Consider the following 20594-nt stretch of genomic DNA (forward strand, 5'->3'; position numbering starts at 1 on the left):
TCAAAATCCCAGGTTCTCACATGCTATCCAAGGATCAATTGTGTAAATAGGCCTTTCGAGGGGTAACAGTCAGGCCTGCTATGTTAAGTCTTTTCTGTATAAAGAAAAGAAATACTGGAAAAGACTGAGGAACTGTTCCAAATTGAAGGTACCTGAAAAGATAAGTCAAATAAATGCCATACATATTCCTAGGTAGAATCTTGGACCAGAAAGGGAAAACTGAGCAGTAATGAAATGTGAATAGTGTCTATGGACTGGAGGAAGGGATGTGGAGGGTTTGTATGCTGGTTATACAGAAGACTAACTTTGTTTTTGGAAAATACACAGTTGAATATGAAGGGGTAAAGATGCATTAATGTCTATAACTTGCTCAAAAGGTTCAGAAAAAATTGTTAATGAGTACATATACAGAGTAGGTGATGAAACAAATGCAGTAAAATGTTAATAATTAGGGAATCTGTGTGAAAAAGATACGGAGGGGCCTCTGGGTGGCTCAGTCGGTTAAGCATCCAACTTTGGCTCAGGTCATGATCTCACGGTTCATGAGTTTAATCCCCACGTCGGGCTCTGCTGACAGCTCAGAGCCTGGAGCCTGCTTCAGATTATGTCTCTGTGTCTCTCTGACCCTCCCCCGCGTGCGCACTGTCTCTCTCTCTCTCTCTCTCTCTCTCTCTCTCTCAAAAATAAACATTAATAATTAAAAAAAAAAAGATATGGGAGTTCCTTGTGTTCTGGCACCTTTTCTGTACACTTAAAATTATTGAAGTTTCAAGGTTTGAAATAGTCTGAAAATAAGTTCTTTTCAAAAAAAAATTACCTTAAGAGATACTTAAATCATATTCTTTTGAACATCTTTGATGATGGCAAACTGTCAGTTTTTCTTTAAAAGATTCTGGGAAATAGCTAAGCTCATTTGAAATTAATTTGAAGAATAAGGGTAGACAACTCCAAGTAATACTCTGCTCAGTATGTGAATTTGGTCAAAAAATACAAGTATGACTATGAAGTACTAAAACTGAATCTCTTGGGTAGTAAGTAATCTGACACTGTAGTTTAAAAGTCACCAAAATTAGGGGTGCCTGGGTGGCTCAGTCAGTTAAGTGTCAGACTCTTGATTTGGGCTCAGGTCATGATCTCAGGGTTGGTGGGATTGAGCCCTGCATAAGGCTCAGCGCTGTTAGCACAAAGTCTGCTTCAGATGCTCTCCCTCTCTGTCTGTTCCTCCCCTGCTTGTGCTCTGTCTCGGTCTCTCTCTCTCCCTCTCAAAAATAAACAAACATGAGAAAAATTTATAAAAATAAATACATAAAATAAAAGTTACCAAAAATATTCTAAAATAAGTGATGAGCAATCTAAGGTCGCTACTTAAAATGATAATACCCTAAGCACTAGTAAGTTTGGGCAATGTTGTTTTGTTTTTGGTGTGAAGCATATACTTCACAAAAAGTCAGCATTAAAAATAAAACTTCTCTCTTTATGTCTCATAAGTACCAATTAATCTTTCTTAAAGTTATAAAATGACACAATGTAGCAATTGAGAGTACAGGCACTAGGGGTGGCTGGGTGGCTCAGCCCATTAAGCGTCTGACTTTGGCTTCAGTCATGATCTCACAGTTCATGAGTTCAAGCCCCACGTCAGGTTCTGTGCTGACAGCCTGGATCCTGCTTCGGATTCTGCACCTCCCCTGCTCATGCTCTGTCCCTCTCTCTATCTCCCAAAAATAAATAAAATGTTAAAAAAAAAAATTAAAAAAAAAAAAAAAAAAAAAGAGTACAGGCACTAGACTCAAAGAGACCTGTATTTTAAATCTGGTTCCGCCTGCTTCTAGATAATAGGACCTTGAACATCTTACTTAACCTTTCTCAGACTCCATTTCTTTTCTTACCTCATAGGGTTGTATGAAGTAAAAGATAAAATGCATGAAAGGCTTGACATTTTAGGTAGCACTAAATAAATGGTAGCAGCCATAGTAGTAATAAAGGCCAGTATCAAGAATCTATCCATCCAAGCAAACATTTATCAAGTGCTAACCAAGTGGCAAGCACTGTTCTTGCACCAAAAAGGATTTAAACAAAGAAGGAATCTAATAGGTTAAATAAGACATGTATAAACAGTGCAAGAAAGAAATATAATCACAAAGACAAAAAGGTTAAATAGATCAGATCTAGTCTGAAAAAATCAAAAGGTTTAGAAGCAATTGATGTGAGCCTTGCAGATGGGTAGGATTTTTTAAAAATATTGCCAGATGATTAGAGGGAGATGGGAAGAGAAGAAAAATATCCAAGAGAATAATGGAGTAAGCAAGTTTTCAGAGTGTATGCAATGGAAGGAACGGTAAGGCATTGCCAGTAATCTAGTTTGGATAGACCAGAGAAGATTCATAAGCAAACAGAGAAAAGGTTGGAAGGAGGATTATACAGGGAGAGCCAGAAAACTCAGGCTAAGAAATCTGGACTTAATGTATCTGTCATTGGTGAATTGTGCTACATTGGTGAAGGAGATGCTACACAAAGAAATTATATGTTCAGAAGCTTTCTTTCTATCTAAGAACTTTTAAGTAAAAATGAGAAGTGATTATGAACCATGTCTTACTTTGGGCCAGCTGACATCACCGGACAACTTTCCTCTGTACAGAAATCTGTGATTGTTCCATAAAGCATATTAATCTGATTGAAGAAATCCACAGCTGCAAAGCAAATACCAGTTATAAGTAAAAAATTAAATTTTAATTTTACTCAAGCAGAATCCTAGATTTATCAGTGTTCTTTTCTCCACAAAGAACAGGTGAAAAGTATACAAAGAAATCACAATACTTGGTTACACTGAAATTAGGGGTTTCTGTTTGTTAAGTGGCTCCCTTAAGCAGATAAAATATCAAAGCAGAGAGTGGGAGAAATTCTTTGCAACACATATAACCAACAAAAATCTTGTATTCAGAATATATAAAGAACTCCTATGAATCAAAAAGCAAACAACCCAATAGAAAAATGTGAGACAATTTTGAACCCCAGCCGTTAACAAAAGAAGCTTCCAGATGGTCAAAAAGCACATGAAAAGAGAGTGGCAATCATGGAATTGCAAATTTAAATGATAGTGGGATGCCGGTCCATAGCCATCAAAAAAGTTAAAATGTATTTGAAAATGCAAAGAGCTATGAATATCCAACACATTCTTTTTTTTTTTTTTTTTTTTTTTTTCAACGTTTATTTATTTTTGGGACAGAGAGAGAGACAGAGCATGAACGGGGGAGGGACAGAGAGAGAGGGAGACACAGAATCGGAAACAGGCTCCAGGCTCTGAGCCATCAGCCCAGAGCCTGACGCGGGGCTCAAACTCACGGACCGTGAGATCGTGACCTGGCTGAAGTCGGACGCTTAACCGACTGCGCCACCCAGGCGCCCCAGAATATCCAACACATTCTTAAGGAAGAACAAGATGAACATCAAAATTTGTAAAGCACAATGGATAAAATAGTACGGTCTTAGTAGACCAATGGAACAGAATGGGGAACAGAATGGAGACCAGAATGGAGACCAGAAACAGACAAGAAACAGCAAGCACAGAAGCATGTTAGTTTTAGGTGTACAATATAATGATTCAACAATTCTACACATTAGTCAGTGCTAATCACAATAAGTGTACTCTTAATCTGCTTCACCTATTTCATCCATTCCCCCCCATTTACTTACACAAATATTTCTTCTTTTTTTTAATGTTTATTTATTTTTGGAGGGGAGGGGCAGGGAGAGAGGGAGAACAGAATCCGAAACAGGCTGTCTTCTGAGCTGTCAGCACAGAGCCCCACACAGAGCTTGAACTCACGAACCTGGAGATCATGACCTGAGCCAAAGTCGGACACTTGACCAACTGAACCACCCAGGTGCCCTCACAAAGATATTTCTTAAGAAGAGCACAAAAAGCACTTATCATAAAGGAACAGTTTTCTATGTTTCATTGGACTTATTCCTGGGTTTGCAATATTTTTGATGCTATTTATAATTTTTATATTGACTCTAGTAACAATCTTATTAAATTTACCTATTGGTAATAATAATATTGGTGCAGTAATAATCCTAATATTTCGATTTTTCAACATTCATTCATATTGACTATGAATGAATATGTTTTCCTCCAAGTGATATTAAGAAAGCAATCCCATGTAGGAGCACCTGGGTGGCTTAGTCAGCTAAGCATCTCACTCTTGATTTTGGCTCAAGTCATGATCTCACAGTTGTAAGATCAAGCCCCGTGGTGGGCGCTCCCCACCCCCTCCCCCCACTGCTAAGCATAGAGCCTGCTTGGCATTCTGTCCCTCCCTCACCCTCTGCCTCTCCCTCACTTGCAGTCTCTTTCTCTCTCTCAAAAAATAATAATAATAATAATAAAGTAAAATAAATCAAAAATAAAAATTAATAAAATACTTTTAAAATCCCATTTATAATTGCACCAAAAATAATAAGACATTGAGGAATAAAGCTAACCAAAGAAGTGAAAGATGTGTACTCTGAAAACTATAAAACATTTATGAAAGAAACTGAAGATGACACAAAGAAACAGAAAGACATTTCATGCTCATGTATTAGAAGAACAAATACTGTTAAAATGTCTATACTACCCAAAGCAAACTACAGATTTAATGCCATCTCTATTTAGTACTTTTCACAAAACTAGAACAAATAATCCTAAAATTTGTATGGAACTACAAAAGACCCCAGATAGCCAAAGCAACCTTGAAAAAGAAAAGCAAAGATGGAGGCATCACAATTCCCAACTTCAAATTATATTACAAAGCTGTAGTGATCAAAACAGTATGGTACTGGCACAAGAGAGACACATACATCAATGTGATCAACAGAATAGAGAGCCCAGAAATAAACCCACACTTATATGGTCAATTAATCTATGACAAAGAAGGCAAGAATATACAATGGGGAAAGGACAACCTCTTCAACAAATGGTGCTGGGAAAATAGAACTAGACCACTTTCTTTCATCATACACAAAAGAAACTCAAAATGGATTAAAGACCTAAATGTGAGACCTGAAACCATAAAAATCCTAGAAGAGAGCACAAGCAGTAATGTCACTGGCCATAGCAACATTTTTCTAAATATGTCTCCTGGGGCAAGGGAGATAAAAGCAAAAATAAACTGCAGAGACTACATTAAAAAAAACAGCTTCTACACAGGAAAGGAAACAGCCAACAAAACTAAAAGGCAACCTACAGAATGGGGGAAATATTTGCAAATTACATACCCAATATGGGGTTAGTATCCAAAATACATAAAAAACTACAAACTCAACACACAGAAAACAAATAATCCAATTAAAAAATGGGCAGAAGACAGGAACAGACATTTCTCCAAAGAAACGTACAGATGGCCAACAGACACATGAAACAATGTTCATCATCACTTACCATCAGGGAAATGCAAATGAAAACTACAATGAGATATCATCTCACATCTGCCAGAATGGCTAAAATCAACAACACAAGAAACAACAGGTTGGTGAGGACATGGAGAAAAAGGAACCCTCATACACTATTAGTGGGAATGCAAACTGGTTTAGCCACTGTGGAAGATAGTACGGAGGTTCCTCAAAAAATTCAAAACAAAATTACCACATGATGCAGTAATTCCACTACTAGGTATTTACACAAAGAATACAAAAACACTAATTCAAAAAGATATATGCACCTCTATGTTTATTGCAACATTATTTACAATAGCCAAAATATGGAAGCAACCCAAGTGTCCGTCCATAGATGAGTGGATAAAGAAGATATGGTGTTTTTGTGTGTGTGTGTGTGTGTATACACACACACACATGTACATACATATATATATATATATATATATATATATATATATATATATGTATGGAGAGAGAGAGAGCGAGGGAGAGGGAGAGGGAGAATGGAATATTACTTGGCCATAAAGAAGAATGAAATCTTGCCATCTGCAACAACATGAATGGATGCAGAGAATATAATGCTAAGCTAAATAAGCCAAAGAAAGACAAATACCATATAGTTTCATTCATATGTAGAATTTTTAATTTATTTTTTCTTTTAGTAATCTCTATATGCAACATGGGGCTTGAACTCACAACCCCGAAAAAAAGAGTCACACACTCCACTGACTGAGCCAGCCTGGTGCCCTCCTATGTGGAATTTAAGAAACTAAACAAAAAAGGGAAGACAAAAGGAAAAGGCAAAGGAAAGGGAAAGAAAAAAGAAAAGAGACGAACCAAAAACAGACTCTTAACTGTAGAGAACAAACTAGCGGTTGCCAGAGGGGAGGTGGGGCAGGGAGCAGATGGTGAAAGAGGTGAAGGGGGTTAAAGAGTAGTACACTTATACTGATGAACACTGAGTAATGTATAGAATTGGTGAAAACACGCTATTGTTTACACCTGAAACTAATATAACACTGTACGTTAACTACACTGGTTTTAAAATTTTTTAAAAGGTCTACTCCAAAAAAAGAGTATCTGATAAACATATTTTACTAATTTCATAAGATCATTATTGAATTTCCTTTTAAAAAAAAGGCATAGATAAGTAACTGAGTGTACTACTGAGAGAGGCAATTTAGCATAGTGATTAAAGTGTAGTCTCTCCTTGTGATGAGCACCGGGTGATGGATGGAAGTGTTGCATTACCATATGGTATACCTGAAACTAATGTAACACTATATGTTAACTAGAATTAAAAGAAAAACTTAAAAAAAAAAAAATGTAGTCTCTAAAACTCTAAAGCTCTATATTTGAGCCCAGGTTCTATCATTTGATAACTATACAACTTAGGCAAATTACTAATCTTTCTGTCTTACCTTCCTTATCTATATTAAACTGAAATAATAGTACCTACATCATGATGCTATAAAGATGAAATAAAAATAATCCATGTAGAAAGGATAACAGAGGGTAAGACATAGAATTAGTGTTCCATAAACATTAATTGCTGTTATTATTATTTTTTTCCACCGAAGATGGTAAATCTGTGCTTTGTACTACATTATAACAGGAGACAAAAATTTCATAGAACTCCATATTCACAAATAAAATAACACAAAGGCTAAAGTGGATTGAGGTTATCACTATCCTGTGACATTAAGTTGCTAACTAGAACCTAGAACAGACAGCATTCCAACACTAACCTATAATGAGGCTACTAACCTAATTTAGAGCTTACTGAGAAACAGGCTACTTACTGTTCACTGCAACCCATTCATTTAGATCTTCCCCCTCAGGAAGCATGACCGCCATCCGGAGATTACCACTACCAAGTGTGGCTTCTGCGTGCTTTAAGAGCTCATACTGGTGAGAACCCTCTGGAATGTTCTTCTTTGGTTTAAATGTTTTAGAGGAGCGGCTACCACTGTGAATAGAAAAGAAACGAAGAACCTCAATATTTAAGGCACAACTTTCAACAGAGTTGCCTGTACTGTATTACTGAATAAAATAACATTGAGGTGATCTTAATGTCTACAAATAAACAGCCCTAAATTGTACTGGCTACGTTAAATCCCAGTGCAATAATGGTGGTAACTACTATGTTTGATACCCCATACTCCTACAAATCTTCCCTACATTCCTACTGCAACTCCCAAGGAGAAAGATAATTTTTAGCTATAACTAATCCAGTGTTTCACAATAAATTAGATTCAGGATTATTGGTTGTAATCTATAAAAACAAAATAGTACTTCTATAATCATTTTTGGTCATTTTATTCCTTTTCACCCCTATTCTAAGTCCCTCATTTTACTACAAGTAATTTATTTCCTTCATTAAAGATAGTTTTATGTCAATAAAACACAAAAATCCCAGAGTGAGAATGAGAAGCTACATGTTCTGCCCAGTTATAGGAAACATCAGCAATCTTAACCCAGAATTCCACATATGCAGATAAGTAGCTAGACATTAATATGGTTGGCTTCTCAAATTTCTCAGTTCGTGTGGATACATGCACACACACACATTTTTTAAACGGATTGAATGAAACTAGTATTAGAAATGTTTTTAAGAGTTTTTAAGAGATGGATTCTTCTGTTAATACTATCAAATTTTTATCAAACTGTATTATATCCTGGTAATTCCTTCTCAATACTTCCCTTTTCTTCTCTTCATATAGAAAGGAACAGTTAAGAAGGAATTAGAACAAGGAGAGGCTGGGTATGTGCGAACTCTAAAGTTTCATGTTACTAAATTCATACCACCAAAAACATTCAGTGAACATATGAATATGGAAAGGGAATTCCAAGAACAGACAGTTACACTTTGCAAGCTCTCCATAGCTTTTCACTCATTACCTCCTTCTCCCATGCTTAGCCCCATGATCTCTCCTGTTTTCGCCAAGATAAAGGGTAGTTCTCAGTGCTGGTCACATATTATAATTACCTCAGGAGCTTTCAAAAAGTACTGAGGATCCTGAGATAAACTAAGAACCCAGTATCAAATTCAACCCAAATATGGAATTCAAATGACAGGTATTTTTCATTCTAAGGCAATGGAATTGTTGTTTAAACCGAAGTCTCTGTTCAGATGTTTAATTAGAGTACACTGATGTTCTTCATATTATTGCCCCCTCCCTCTGCCAGGTATCTCTACTCAACAGCCAAGGTAACTCTAAAAGCACTGATCAGACATTACTCCTCTGCTTAAAACCACCCAGTGGGTTTCCAGTGCCCCAAAGTAAATCCAAATATCATATATTAAGACAGAGGCCCTGGGGGTGCCCGGGTGGCTTAGTCAGTTGAGTGTCCGACTTCAGCTCAGGTCATGATCTCGCTGTCCATGAGTTTGAGCCCCACATCGGGCACTGTGCTGACGGCCTGGAGTCTGCTTCAGATTCTGTCTCCCTCTCTCTCTCTGCCCCTTCCCCGCTCATGCTCTCTTTCTCTCTGTCAAAAATAAATGAACATTTTTTTAAAAGTTAAAAAAAAAAAAAAAAAAAGACAAGAGGCCCTGGACCGAAACCCTTCTTCAGTTTAATCAGAGAATGCATTAAACACCAAATCCTCTCCCAGCATCTCTAAAATATAAAAACATAAAGATCATTATGCCTACACCAAACCTGAGACTTACTTTATTTTCCTGCTCTTCTCACCCTCTGTTTATCAAAATTTAGTGTGAGAAACAAACCTCACCAACATTTTCTACAAAGACATTTTACTGATTTATGTGTGATTAATGACAAAAATAGCTCTCCTATGACTAATCTGGTGCATGTCTTCAGGCAGGGTGTTAAAGTTAAATACACTCTCTTTAATTAGCCACTGTTCCAGTTAATGCAGCAACTGAGGACGTGACAAGCTGTTCTCAAAAGTGCTGGCGGAACACATGAGGATTATTAAGGACATCAGTTGTGCCTGCACTCAGAGGAGGGTCAGAGCCTCACCTGCCCCCCAAAACCATCTACTTGTTGACCCACTCTGCCATGAAGTCTTAGGCTTCCAAATGTTTTCTTGATTGATACTCCACCCAGAATTGGTCTTCCACAAAACTAAGTAAATCTACCTCATAAGACTTTAGTCTTGAGTAGAAAGAAAAAAAAAAAAAAAATCTGAGCTCGATTTTGTGAAGGCCAGCTATGTTATCTTAGGCAAATACCCCAACTTTCTTGAGCTTATTCTTTCTTAAGCAGTGAAAGCCTAATTTAACAAAACATCACCACTGTCCAGATCTTAGATCTGCTGCAAAATGAGAAAAGTAATATATGTGAAATAAAGTTTGGTTAAAACTGTAAAGTGCTGTGCAAATGTTAGTTTTTTCATTGTCCTTCCTGTTCCCGAACCAGAATGACAGAGTCACAAAGCAAAGGGTAGCACAATATCCAAAGCAGTATTCAAGCACCACTCCCACCCTCTTCTTCTAAGACTGGATGGGGTGGGGGTGGGGGGGGGGAGAATATAAACCTACTTCAGAAACAAATGCTTTTACACATCAAGTTTATGAAAGAATTTTTTTTAAATCCTGTTTTATTTTTTGGTGCTAGTCTCATATGAAGGTTTGGATGATCTAATGCTAATCATGGAAATCAAGAAAACAAGGTTCTATTCCTCATTTTGCCACTTTCTTTTTATGTTACTTAGGAAACCACAAATTATCATCTGGGCTTCAATTTATTTGGTTTTTTGAAAGTCTGGAAAATAACTTTTTACAAAAAGGTATAATTTAAGAGATGAGATAATGTTTATAAAGTGATCTTAGTTCCCTGTGGACTACTGACTTCCTTCTCTGTTCCTCATTTCCATGTACACTTAAACTTCAAAAATGTTTTCAAGTTCTCTAGTTTTCTTTCTCTCTGACCCTTCTGCTTTATTCAGGCAATATAACCTAACCATTTCAATACTATATATTTTTTATATATTCTTTTTAAAAACCATATTCAGGGGGTGCCTGGGTGGCTCAGTCGGTTAAGCATACTACTTTGGCTCAGATCATGATCTCACAGTTTGTGGGTTTGAGCCCTGTGTCGGGCTCTGTGCCGACAGCTCAGAGCCTGGAGCCTGCTTCGGACTCTGCCTCCCTCTGTCTCACTGCCTCTCCCCTGCTTGTGCTCTTTCTCTCTAAAATAAATAAACATTAAAAAAAAAAAAGAAGAACTCAGCTTTGTCCTTTATTTTTTTTAAATCTGTTTTAAGTTTATTTATTTTGAGAGACAGAGCATAGAAGTGGGGTAGGGGCAGAGAGAGAGGAGAGAGAATCCCAAGCAGGCTCCGCACTGTAGGCACAGAGCCCAATGTGGGGCTCGACCCTGTGAACCGAGAGATCTTGACCTGAGCTGAAACCAACAGTCGGACGCTTCACCGACTAAGCCACCCAGGCACCCCCTTAACTTTGTCCTTTAAAAAATAAAAAAAACATATTCAGCTTTGGTGTGCCTGCGTGGCTCTGTCAGTGAAGCATCTGACTCTTGACTTCGGCACAGGTCATGATCCCAGGGTCGTGTTATTGAGCCCTGTGTCAGGCTCTGTGCTGAGCATGGAGCCTGCTTAAGATTCTCTGTCTAGGGGCGCCTGGGTGGCTCAGTCGGTTAAGCGGCCGAATTCGGCTCAGGTCATGATCTCGCGGTCCGTGAGTTCGAGCCCCACGTCGGACTCTGGGCTGACAGCTCAGAGCCTGGAGCCTGTTTCAGATTCTGTGTCTCCCTCTCTCTGACCCTCCCCCGTTCATGCTCTGTCTCTCTCTGTCTCAAAAATAAATAAACGTTAAAAAAAAAATTAAAAAAAAAAAAAAAAAAAGATCCTCTGTCTATCTGCCCCCCTCCCTCACTCAGGTGCTCTCTCTCTCCAAAAAAAAAAATTATTAAAAAATAAATTAAAAAAAAAAAAAAAGCATATTCAGCTTTTTCAACAGCTACCTGAAACTTCCTCTAGTATCCACCATACCCTGGAAGGCGGGGGGGGGGGGGGGGGGGGGGGGGGGAAGGTCAGTACTAGTCCTCATTCCTAGGTCAAAAGATCAACTGACAGAGTCCTCAAGTTAAAAAGCACAAAGAGGAAAGCATATATGCAAAAGTCCTCATCAATGAGTACAAAGCTCTTATAATAACAATGTATGCCCAAATGCATATATGTCACATGGCATTTTAAGATATTTGGTGAAAATATTCACAGACATTTTCAATAACAGAAAGTATGTTGCCCTCCCAACCCACCCTCCTCAGAAGAAATCTGCTTCTCTGGAGAATCTCAGAACTAAGATCTTATATATCCTTCCAAATAGTCTATGCCTATACAAGCATAAAAATGCTTGGACCTGTTTTTTTTTTGTTTTTTTTTACACAATTGTTGCATGCTATAGTATACTAAATAATGTTTTTCACTTAATATCCAGGAGATGATTGTATATTAAGGCAGAAGCAGATCTAATTTATTCTTTTTAATACTGAATAGTACTTCCTTATACAAATGTATAATACACACACACACACACACACACACACACACACACACATATATATATATATATATATTTAAGTTTATTTATTTAGTGAGAGTGTGAGAGAGAGAGAGAGCAGGAGAGGGGCAGAGAGAGAGAGAGAGAGAGAGAGAGGGAGAGGGAGAGAGAATCCCAAGCAGGCTCTGCATTATCAGTGCAGAACCCAACATGGGGCTCAAACCCATGAACCGCAAGATTACCACCTGAGCTGAAATCAAGAGTTGGATGCTCAACAGACTGAGCCACCCAGGCGCCCCAATGTATAACATATTTTAATCGGTCACTTCATGATAAACATTTAGGTTGTTTCCAGTCACTTGTTACTATAAACAACGCTACAGTAAGTAACCTTGTGCACATGTATATATGAAAAATAAATTGCTAAAGTAAAACTGCTGTGAAGGACACGCACATTTTTTAATTTTACATAAGCCTATTTTTCTCCCCAAATAAGTCGTACCCTTTTACAATCTCATTAACAATGTATGAAAATAGCTAACACAGTATCATAACTTTAAGAGAATTTGGAGCTTTCTGATTAGACAGTGAATGACACATTATATATAAGGATGTTACATTGATAAATCATGGCATTACCCAGGGGTCTTTTCTTTCCAAATAAACAACCAAGATTCAGGATTGTTTCTCCTAGTCAGTCCTCTTATTCACATCTTAAGGCCGATCAGTTTCTACAGCAAGACAGGATGGTTTGACAAATAACTGAGTCCTAAAGGAAAACCCTGAACCCACATCTCTTACAATTGGTAATCCAATTTGATCTACCTTTTGTAAATTTCAACAGCATTATTTATTTGCTCTTTGAGAACCTGAAGAATAGATTAGCCCCCATAGTGACACTAGGTTAACTTCTATAAGCCATTTCTCACCATCTCAACACTCACATTTATCATTCCCTTATTTTAACCCTTTATTGTCCAATCCAACTATCAATGAAGTTGATACTTCCCAAGTTGAACAGGAGAATCTTAAGGCTATAGGAATTGGGGAGGGGAGAGATATATAGAAAACTCAAAACAGGGGAACCAGTAAGAGTTAGAAGAATAGATGTTTGTATATTTTGACACCCAAGAACATGCCAATTATCTTGAACAAGTTATTTGACATTACCAAGCTTCAGCTTCCTCATCTATAAAATGGGAAAAATAATATCCACCTTACTACTGAACCCTGTGGTAAGACCTCCACTAATATTAGTTCTCTTTGCTTCACCTCTAGGTACCAACCTGTCATTCACATCAGTAGCTCCTTCCATAGGTCTAAGTCCAATACTAAAGATCATGTACTTGATAAATATTTCTTAATTGACAGTTCCAGTGAACTTCAGGCTGAGAACTCCTACATCAGGATAGTAATGATGATTAATATTAACTAACATTTACTGCAGGCTTTGTGCTGAGAAGGATTTTACATGCAGTATCTCATTTAATCCTCTTAACTATGATGTATATGCTATTATTTTATTTTATGGGTAACAAAACTGAGGTTTAAAGAACTTAAGATTATAGTTAAGATTAATTTAAGATTATAAGAGTGGTAAATAAAGGAGCCAGAATTTAAATCTAGGATTGAAATCTTGAAAGCTCATTCTTTTACCCACTACTGAAGACTGCATGATGCTTACTTACCTTTACCTTCCATCCAATTATTTCTAATAATTTTCTTCCTATATCACCACAGTTTAATCAAGTCACTTATGAAAAAACACAAGACTAATTCATAATGAGAGAGTTATCAGTTAGGCACATTTTTTTTTTTAACGTTTATTTATTTTTGAGTCAGAGAGAGACACAGCATGAACGGGGGAGGGTCAGAGAGAGAGGGAGACACAGAATCTGAAACAGGCTCCAGGCTACGAGCTGTCAGCACAGAGCGCGACGCAGGGCTCGAACTCACGGACTGCGAGATCATGACCTGAGCCGAAGTCGGACGCTTAACCGACTGAGCCACCCAGGCGCCCCAGTTAGGCACATTTTTAAAACAATCTTCAAACTACCTAATTCTATCTCCTCTCCTCATACCTCTACTGATTTATATGAATACTTAGCACTGCCATTAAGGAAAAACAAAATCCCGCCAGAGAACAATTTCCTCCAAAAGGGTGCCAAACATACTAATGCTTTCAGAAAGGCAGATATGCACCAGCAAAAAATGTTAGAAATTGCCAAAATCAAGTACAACATGTTCTAAAAACAATAAAGCTAAAGACTCTAAGCTAAAAACATTGAGTATCAAAAAGACTACCTTCAATTCAAGGAAGTTAGCAATCTGAACAGACATACCTACTTCCATTTCTGCCTAGCATTCCTTTTAAGCCACTATTATGAGTAGTGCTACTGCTACTATCATCAATGACAGAGTAACAAGTTCCTTAACACCGCTGGAAAGCAAGAAAAAAGGCTATCAGCAGGCCAGAAATTGAAGAATTCTGGTGAGATTAAAAAGTTGATGAGAGGGGCGCCTGGGTGGCTCAGTCGGTTAAGCCTCCGACTTCAGCTCAGGTCACGATCTCACAGTATGTGAGTTCGAGCCCCGCGTCGGGCTCTGGGCTGACGGCTCAGAGCCTGGAGCCTGCTTCCGATTCTGTGTCTCCCTCTCTCTCTGCCCCTCCCCGGTTCATGCTCTGTCTCTCTCTGTCTCAAAAACAAATAAACGTTAAAAAAAAATAAATAAAAATAAAATAAAATAAAATAAAAAAATAAAAAGTTGATGAGAATACACCTAAAACTAGAAGGATATTATATGTCAACTATACTTCAATAAAAAAATAGATTTTAAAAAAAGTTGATGAGATACAGGAACAAAGTCTAAAAAACCTAGTTTAGAACATGCGCACTGATAAATGAGTGAATCTTGATAATACTATGCTAAGTGAAAAGAACCCAGACACAAAATATGTTGTATCACATATTGTATAATCCCATTTATACAAAACGTTAGAACAGACAAGTCCATAGAGACAGAAAATAGGGGCTGTAAAGGGAGAAATGGAAGAGTGTCTACTAATGACACAAGATTTCTTCTGGGGGGTTAATGAAAATGTTCTGGAATTAGATAGTCCTGATGATTGTGTAACTTTTTAATATACTAAAATCTACTAAACTGTACACTTAAAGATGAGTTTTATGGTGTGTAAATTATAGTTCCGTGTTTTAACATTTTTTAAAGAAAAATCTTTACTATTAAAAAATAATTCTCCTCACCACCTCAATAAATCAGTTTCTTTCATCCATTTATCCAGGCTTGCATTCTGCATTTCAAGTAACATATTCTGACCACCACTTATGTTCTAAGAAGCACTGTTCTAAGCCGAGACACAACACTGAGCAAGAATCCCTACTCTCCTGGTGGGGATGGAAGGAAGAAGATTCCAATATTTATAGGAAGAACCAACAGACTCGCTACTGGATTTCATCATTTGTGGACAGTGGTGAAGAATCAAGGAGGATTCCTAGATTTTTAGTCTCAAGTAGATAGAAGATGGGCCACTTATGGAGATAGGCTTTGGAAGATGGGTTTAGGACATATTAACTTGAGATATCTATCAGACATCCAAATGGATATGTTAAGTAGGCAGTTGTATTTACAAGACTCAGGCTCAGAGGAAAGATCAGACTGAAGGTAACTAATAATTTCAGTATCTTCACTGGTTAGCACAGGGCCAAAAGAGGCACTAGTATATTATTAAATGCATATTTTATAAGTTAAGAAAAGTCCTATAGTAGTAAAGAAAATTGTTCAAGATTTAGCCTAGGGCTTCCCAGACATCTGTAGTCATGGAAACTTTTCTTCCAAATTTTAACATCTTGCTCTTTAACACATTATTAGGGAATATTGTACTCGTATATTAAACTGCTAACTGGGTTGCCTCTCAATGTGAAGCAGGTTCACAACTCTTCAACTTTATAAAGTATAACTTAGTGACTTCATATAAGAACAAGTAGAGGGTTGGGCAATTCACAATTTAATACCCTATAAAATTTTATAATCTAATCCTTGGAAAATAATAAAGCACTTCACACACAAAGGCCAATTAGTTTCTACATCTGTGAAGTGATCTGAGGCATTATCTCAGCTACAGGCAAAGACACTAAAGTTTAATAGCTCATCTCCGATCACCCTCTGAGCTTTTGAGTCGTATGTAGGCTGCAGTTTCCTTTGCCCAGCACTAAATTCATTACCCCAGTCAGTAAATGGGTAGTGAAACCACAAGAGACTTTAGGAAGTGCCCAGAGTCAAATGTCTGGGTGATTTCTATGCAATAGCAGTGACTCCATTTTCAGAACCCTATACAATGTGCTGCAGTGTTAAAAAGAAGACTCCAAAACTTGCATGTGTAGAACTCAGAATGAATATTGATCTAGCAAATGAGTTGGCAGTAATTCCAAATAACACCGGTATTTCAACCAAAGGTATCTAGGGAGCTTAAACATCATTTCTTTTAGAAAATTTTTCCTAAACTCTCAGGAAAAACTGTCCATTCTCTCTTGTGTCTCACTGTAGCTTAATGCTCCTGCAACACCTTATGTGTGTATTTTTGTGTTTATTCTCTTTTAGATAGTATACTGGAGACGATATCATCAGTTATGCAGAACCATTATGACAATTAAATGAGTGAATACATTTAAAGCACCTTAGTTTTAAGGTAGCTTTACACAGCAAATCCACAACACAGGAACTAACAGCTTTAAAATGTTCAATGAGGGGCGCCTGGGTAGCTCAGTTGATGGAGCAGACGACTCTTGACTTCAGCTCAGGTCATGATCGTGCTGAGTGTGATCTTGCTTAAGAGTCTCTCTCTCTCTCCCTCTGCCCCTCTACCCAGCTCAGGCATATGCACACACACGCTCTCTCCTCTCAAAAAAATAAAAAATAATAAAATAATAAAATGTCCAGTGAATGAATGACTACATGTAAATGCATATTTACATGCAGGTATATGTGTAAGTAAAACACCAATCCTTACTTTATCCCTTAGTCCATTCAGGCTGCTATAACAAAAGACTGAGTGGCTTATAATCAATAAAAGTTTAGTTCTCAGTTTCAGAGGCTGAAAGTTCAACAACAGAGTGACAGCATTGTCAGGTACTGGTGAAGGCCCTCTTCTAAGCTGGTGCCTGCCCACTTCTCACTGCATCTTCTTATGGTGGAAGGGGCTATGGAGCTCTGTGAGATCTTTTTTTATAAGGGAACTAACCCCAATCACCTTCTAATCACCTCCAAAAGGCCTCACCTCCTAACACCATCATATTGGGCATTAGGAGTTCAACATATAAATTTGGGGGAACACATTCAGGCCACAGCAATTCTACTGCCACACGTATACTAATCCACAAAAAGTCAGCTTAAAACACTACCTCTCATGCTTATTTGTTTACGTTTTTCTTTCTCACACTTGATTACATAAATGTGAGTTACTCAAGAATACGAATCATGTTTTAGTCACCCTTGAATCCCAAGTACCTAACACAGAACCTGGGATACAACAGATTCCTAACAAATGTTTACTTAACATTAAATAATAATGTTGAAGGGGGAGAAAAGCTTGTTCTTATTGCAAAGAGCAAGTTGTTACCAATATTAAAGAAAAAAAACGGATCCATCATCTTTATTTGGCACACCAAATCTGAAAGATTTTAACTGCAGCAAGAGAAGCAGCAGATGGATTGGGGATAGTTCCTAATCCTGATAACCAAAATTTCATTTTCAATCTTGGGCCCTTTGCAGTTCTGCCCTACTTAAACCTTGGTTTAAAAACTGGTCAGTCAGGGGCATCTGGATGGCTCAGTTGGTTAAGCATCTGACTTCAGCTCAGGTAACGATTTCGAGTTTTGTTAGTTCAAGCCCTGTGTTGGGCTCTTCGCTGACAGCTCAGAGCCTGGAGCCTCCTTTGGATTCTGTGCCTCCCTCTCTCTCTCTGCCCCTTCCCCTCCTTGTGAGCTCACTCACTCTCTCTCAAAAATAAATAAATGTTAAAAAAAAAAAAAAAAAGAAACTGGGGCACCTGGGTGGCCCAGTCAGTTGAGCATTCAACTCTTGATTTCAGCTCAGGTCATGATCATGGTTGTGGGATCTAGCCCTGCACTGGGCTCAGGCTCTGCACTGACAGCACAGAGCCTGCTTGGGATTCTCTCTCTCAACCCCTCCAACTCATGCTCTCTCTCAACATAAATAAATAAACATAAAAAAAAAAGTAATAAGAAATAAACTGTCAAGACATCTCAGCAATTCTAAGCAAGCTTACTCCTCCCAGTGGGGGGAGAGGAGGCAAGAGGTTGTTTTTATACTTTTTTTATTACTGAAATATAATTGACATACAATGTTATGTTAGGTTCAGGTGTAGAACACATTGATTCAACAATTCTATGTTACTCAATGTTCACCACAAAAGGGGTAGTCACCATCTGTCACCATACATTACAAAATTATTGACTATATTTTCTATGGTGTACTTTTCATCTCTGGAACTTATTTTATATATATTTAATAACTAAGTAAGTTTCCATATCCTCCCATTGCTTAAACTAATTTAATCATACTTTAAAAGCTAAAATGCAAAATAAATAAATAATAAATAAATAAAAGCTCATATGCATTTACTTGTGGTAATAGGATTACTTTTTCTTTTTTTCCAAAGCAAAACAGCAGAATTACTCTGGGATTTAATCCAAAATAGCAACCCACTATAAAGGATTCAATAAAGAATAAAGTCTGCAGTCTTGGCACCAATGGAACAATTTTTTTTTTTTTTTTTTTTTTTTTTAAGTAGGCTCCACGCCCAACATGGGGCTCAAACACACAACCCTGAGATCAAGAGTCACCTGCTCTACCGACTGAGTCACCCAGGTGCCCCTTGGAACAATCTTTGTATCAGATACAGATCTCAAGGTAACAATAGGGCAAAGATTCACTTACTATTCCTATAGTCTATCATTTGCCTACAAATACAGAGCAGTAAAGCAAGAGGTATACAATGCAATCAATGACATCGTTTTGTGGTCTAAATGCTGGGAAATTAAATTCTTATGATAAAGCCAACTTGACTAGGAAAAAAATATGAAATTAAATCAGATACAGCCTACTCCTCCTTATCTCATATACTTTTAACCGAACTTTCTTTTTTCACCAATGTCTAGTCATCCTTAAAGAATTAATCCAGGTATCATCTTCCTCAGGAGGTTTCTCTGATAACCTAGACTGTGTTAAGGAAGCCTTCTCTGTGTTCACACAGGACACTATCACGTGTCTCTATTTTACAATGTACCATGAGTTTCTCAAAGGTATGAACTATTTCTAAGTCAGCACTACATCTCCAGAATCTAGCAGAAGGCTTAGGTTGTAACAGATCTTTAATAAACGTTTTGTTGAGCTAAACTGATAAAAGATTCCAGATCAAAAATGGTAAAGTAAAGCAAGTATTTTGGCATAATCTGCTGAACTCATATCCTGGGCTTACAAAAATAGGTTCAATCATAACGGACATAAGCAGCATAGTACATACTACATTACTACATATGTATAGTGGTATACATATTATGTTTTAAAACATCTTTCTGGTAGTCAGTTAACAAACGCAAGCACAAAATTACAGCTTAAGACTGTAGGACTGAATTTACTCTGACACTGTCAGTTTAAATTTCAGGGATCCTCAATGGGATGGTCCCTTCCAAGGTACTGGAAGCAGTCCTAACAATGTGTTCCCATGGTCGTATGTTTTCACAAAACTTGCAAAGGAATGCTAATTGCAACTGGTTAAGACTGCTTTCTCTAACTCCTGCTCCATCTCACTTCCGCCTCGGCTAATGCGGTATTCTGGGCATTTTGCTAAAGGGAGGTTGAGGTGGAGAAGTATGTAGGTTTCACAGGATATGTCTAGTTCTCAATCATTTCCATGCATAATTAAATTACTGCTAGTCTAGGTACAGGAATGACTTCCAGGAATATTCTTACACCCAAGCACTGCCTCATTTGGTGTCATTTACACATTAATGTGCAGGACCACAGTCATCCAGACATGAGCTCCATAGGGTATTGGCAGAGACATAAGAACACTGTACTACACATCAGCTAAGGAAAAAACTTAGTCGAGATATACTGAAATTTGACAACAATCTTAAAATAGTACATTACCAATGAGTTATAGATCTGAAACTCTTGAAAGTTATCAATAATAATAAACACATTTTGATCAGTAATGCTAGAAGGAAATAATCTATTCTCTCTATAGAATAATCTACTCTCTCTACAGAAAACAGTAATCCTATTTTACAAATTGTTGACATAAGAAGTCAAAAAGTATGCAGTCAAAAATGTATACAAAAATATATTAAGGTATATCGGGCAGTTAACTAATAAAAATGTTATTTTTCTATATTTTGTGATATTCATTGACTTGGCTTTATTAAATATGTAATTTATTATTATTTTTTTCTTACTCTAAATATTTACTTTGCTACCTAATTTTGTATTCATTAATTTTGTATTCATTTTCTCCAGAAGGGCTCCCAAATCTCTACTCTCTACCCATTTTAAGGCTCACTAAAGGTACTGACAGATGGAAAATTAGAAGTTGGCTGATATAAACAATTCTCTCAATTATCCACACATAAACCTACTTAGGTACCTT

At 37.3% G+C, this 20594-nt stretch overlaps 1 protein-coding gene across 2 annotated transcripts in view; it reads right to left on the reverse strand.

The window, feature by feature from the left end:
* The window catches only part of MOB1B (MOB kinase activator 1B), a 58046-nt gene that overhangs the window by 14897 nt on the left and 22555 nt on the right, over nt 1-20594 (reverse strand). For both annotated transcript variants that reach the window (XM_019468022.2, XM_019468014.2), the window contains exons 2-3: nt 7218-7384; nt 2594-2687 (exon numbers count right to left, since the gene is read on the reverse strand). In XM_019468022.2, coding sequence (XP_019323567.1) covers nt 2594-2687; nt 7218-7384 — 261 coding nt within the window. The remainder of the gene's footprint in view (nt 1-2593; nt 2688-7217; nt 7385-20594) is intronic.

Source organism: Panthera pardus, unplaced genomic scaffold (assembly GCF_024362965.1).
Source record: "Panthera pardus isolate Hobbes unplaced genomic scaffold, ASM2436296v1 HiC_scaffold_13, whole genome shotgun sequence".
In the NCBI taxonomy this organism is placed as follows: Eukaryota; Metazoa; Chordata; class Mammalia; order Carnivora; family Felidae; genus Panthera; species Panthera pardus.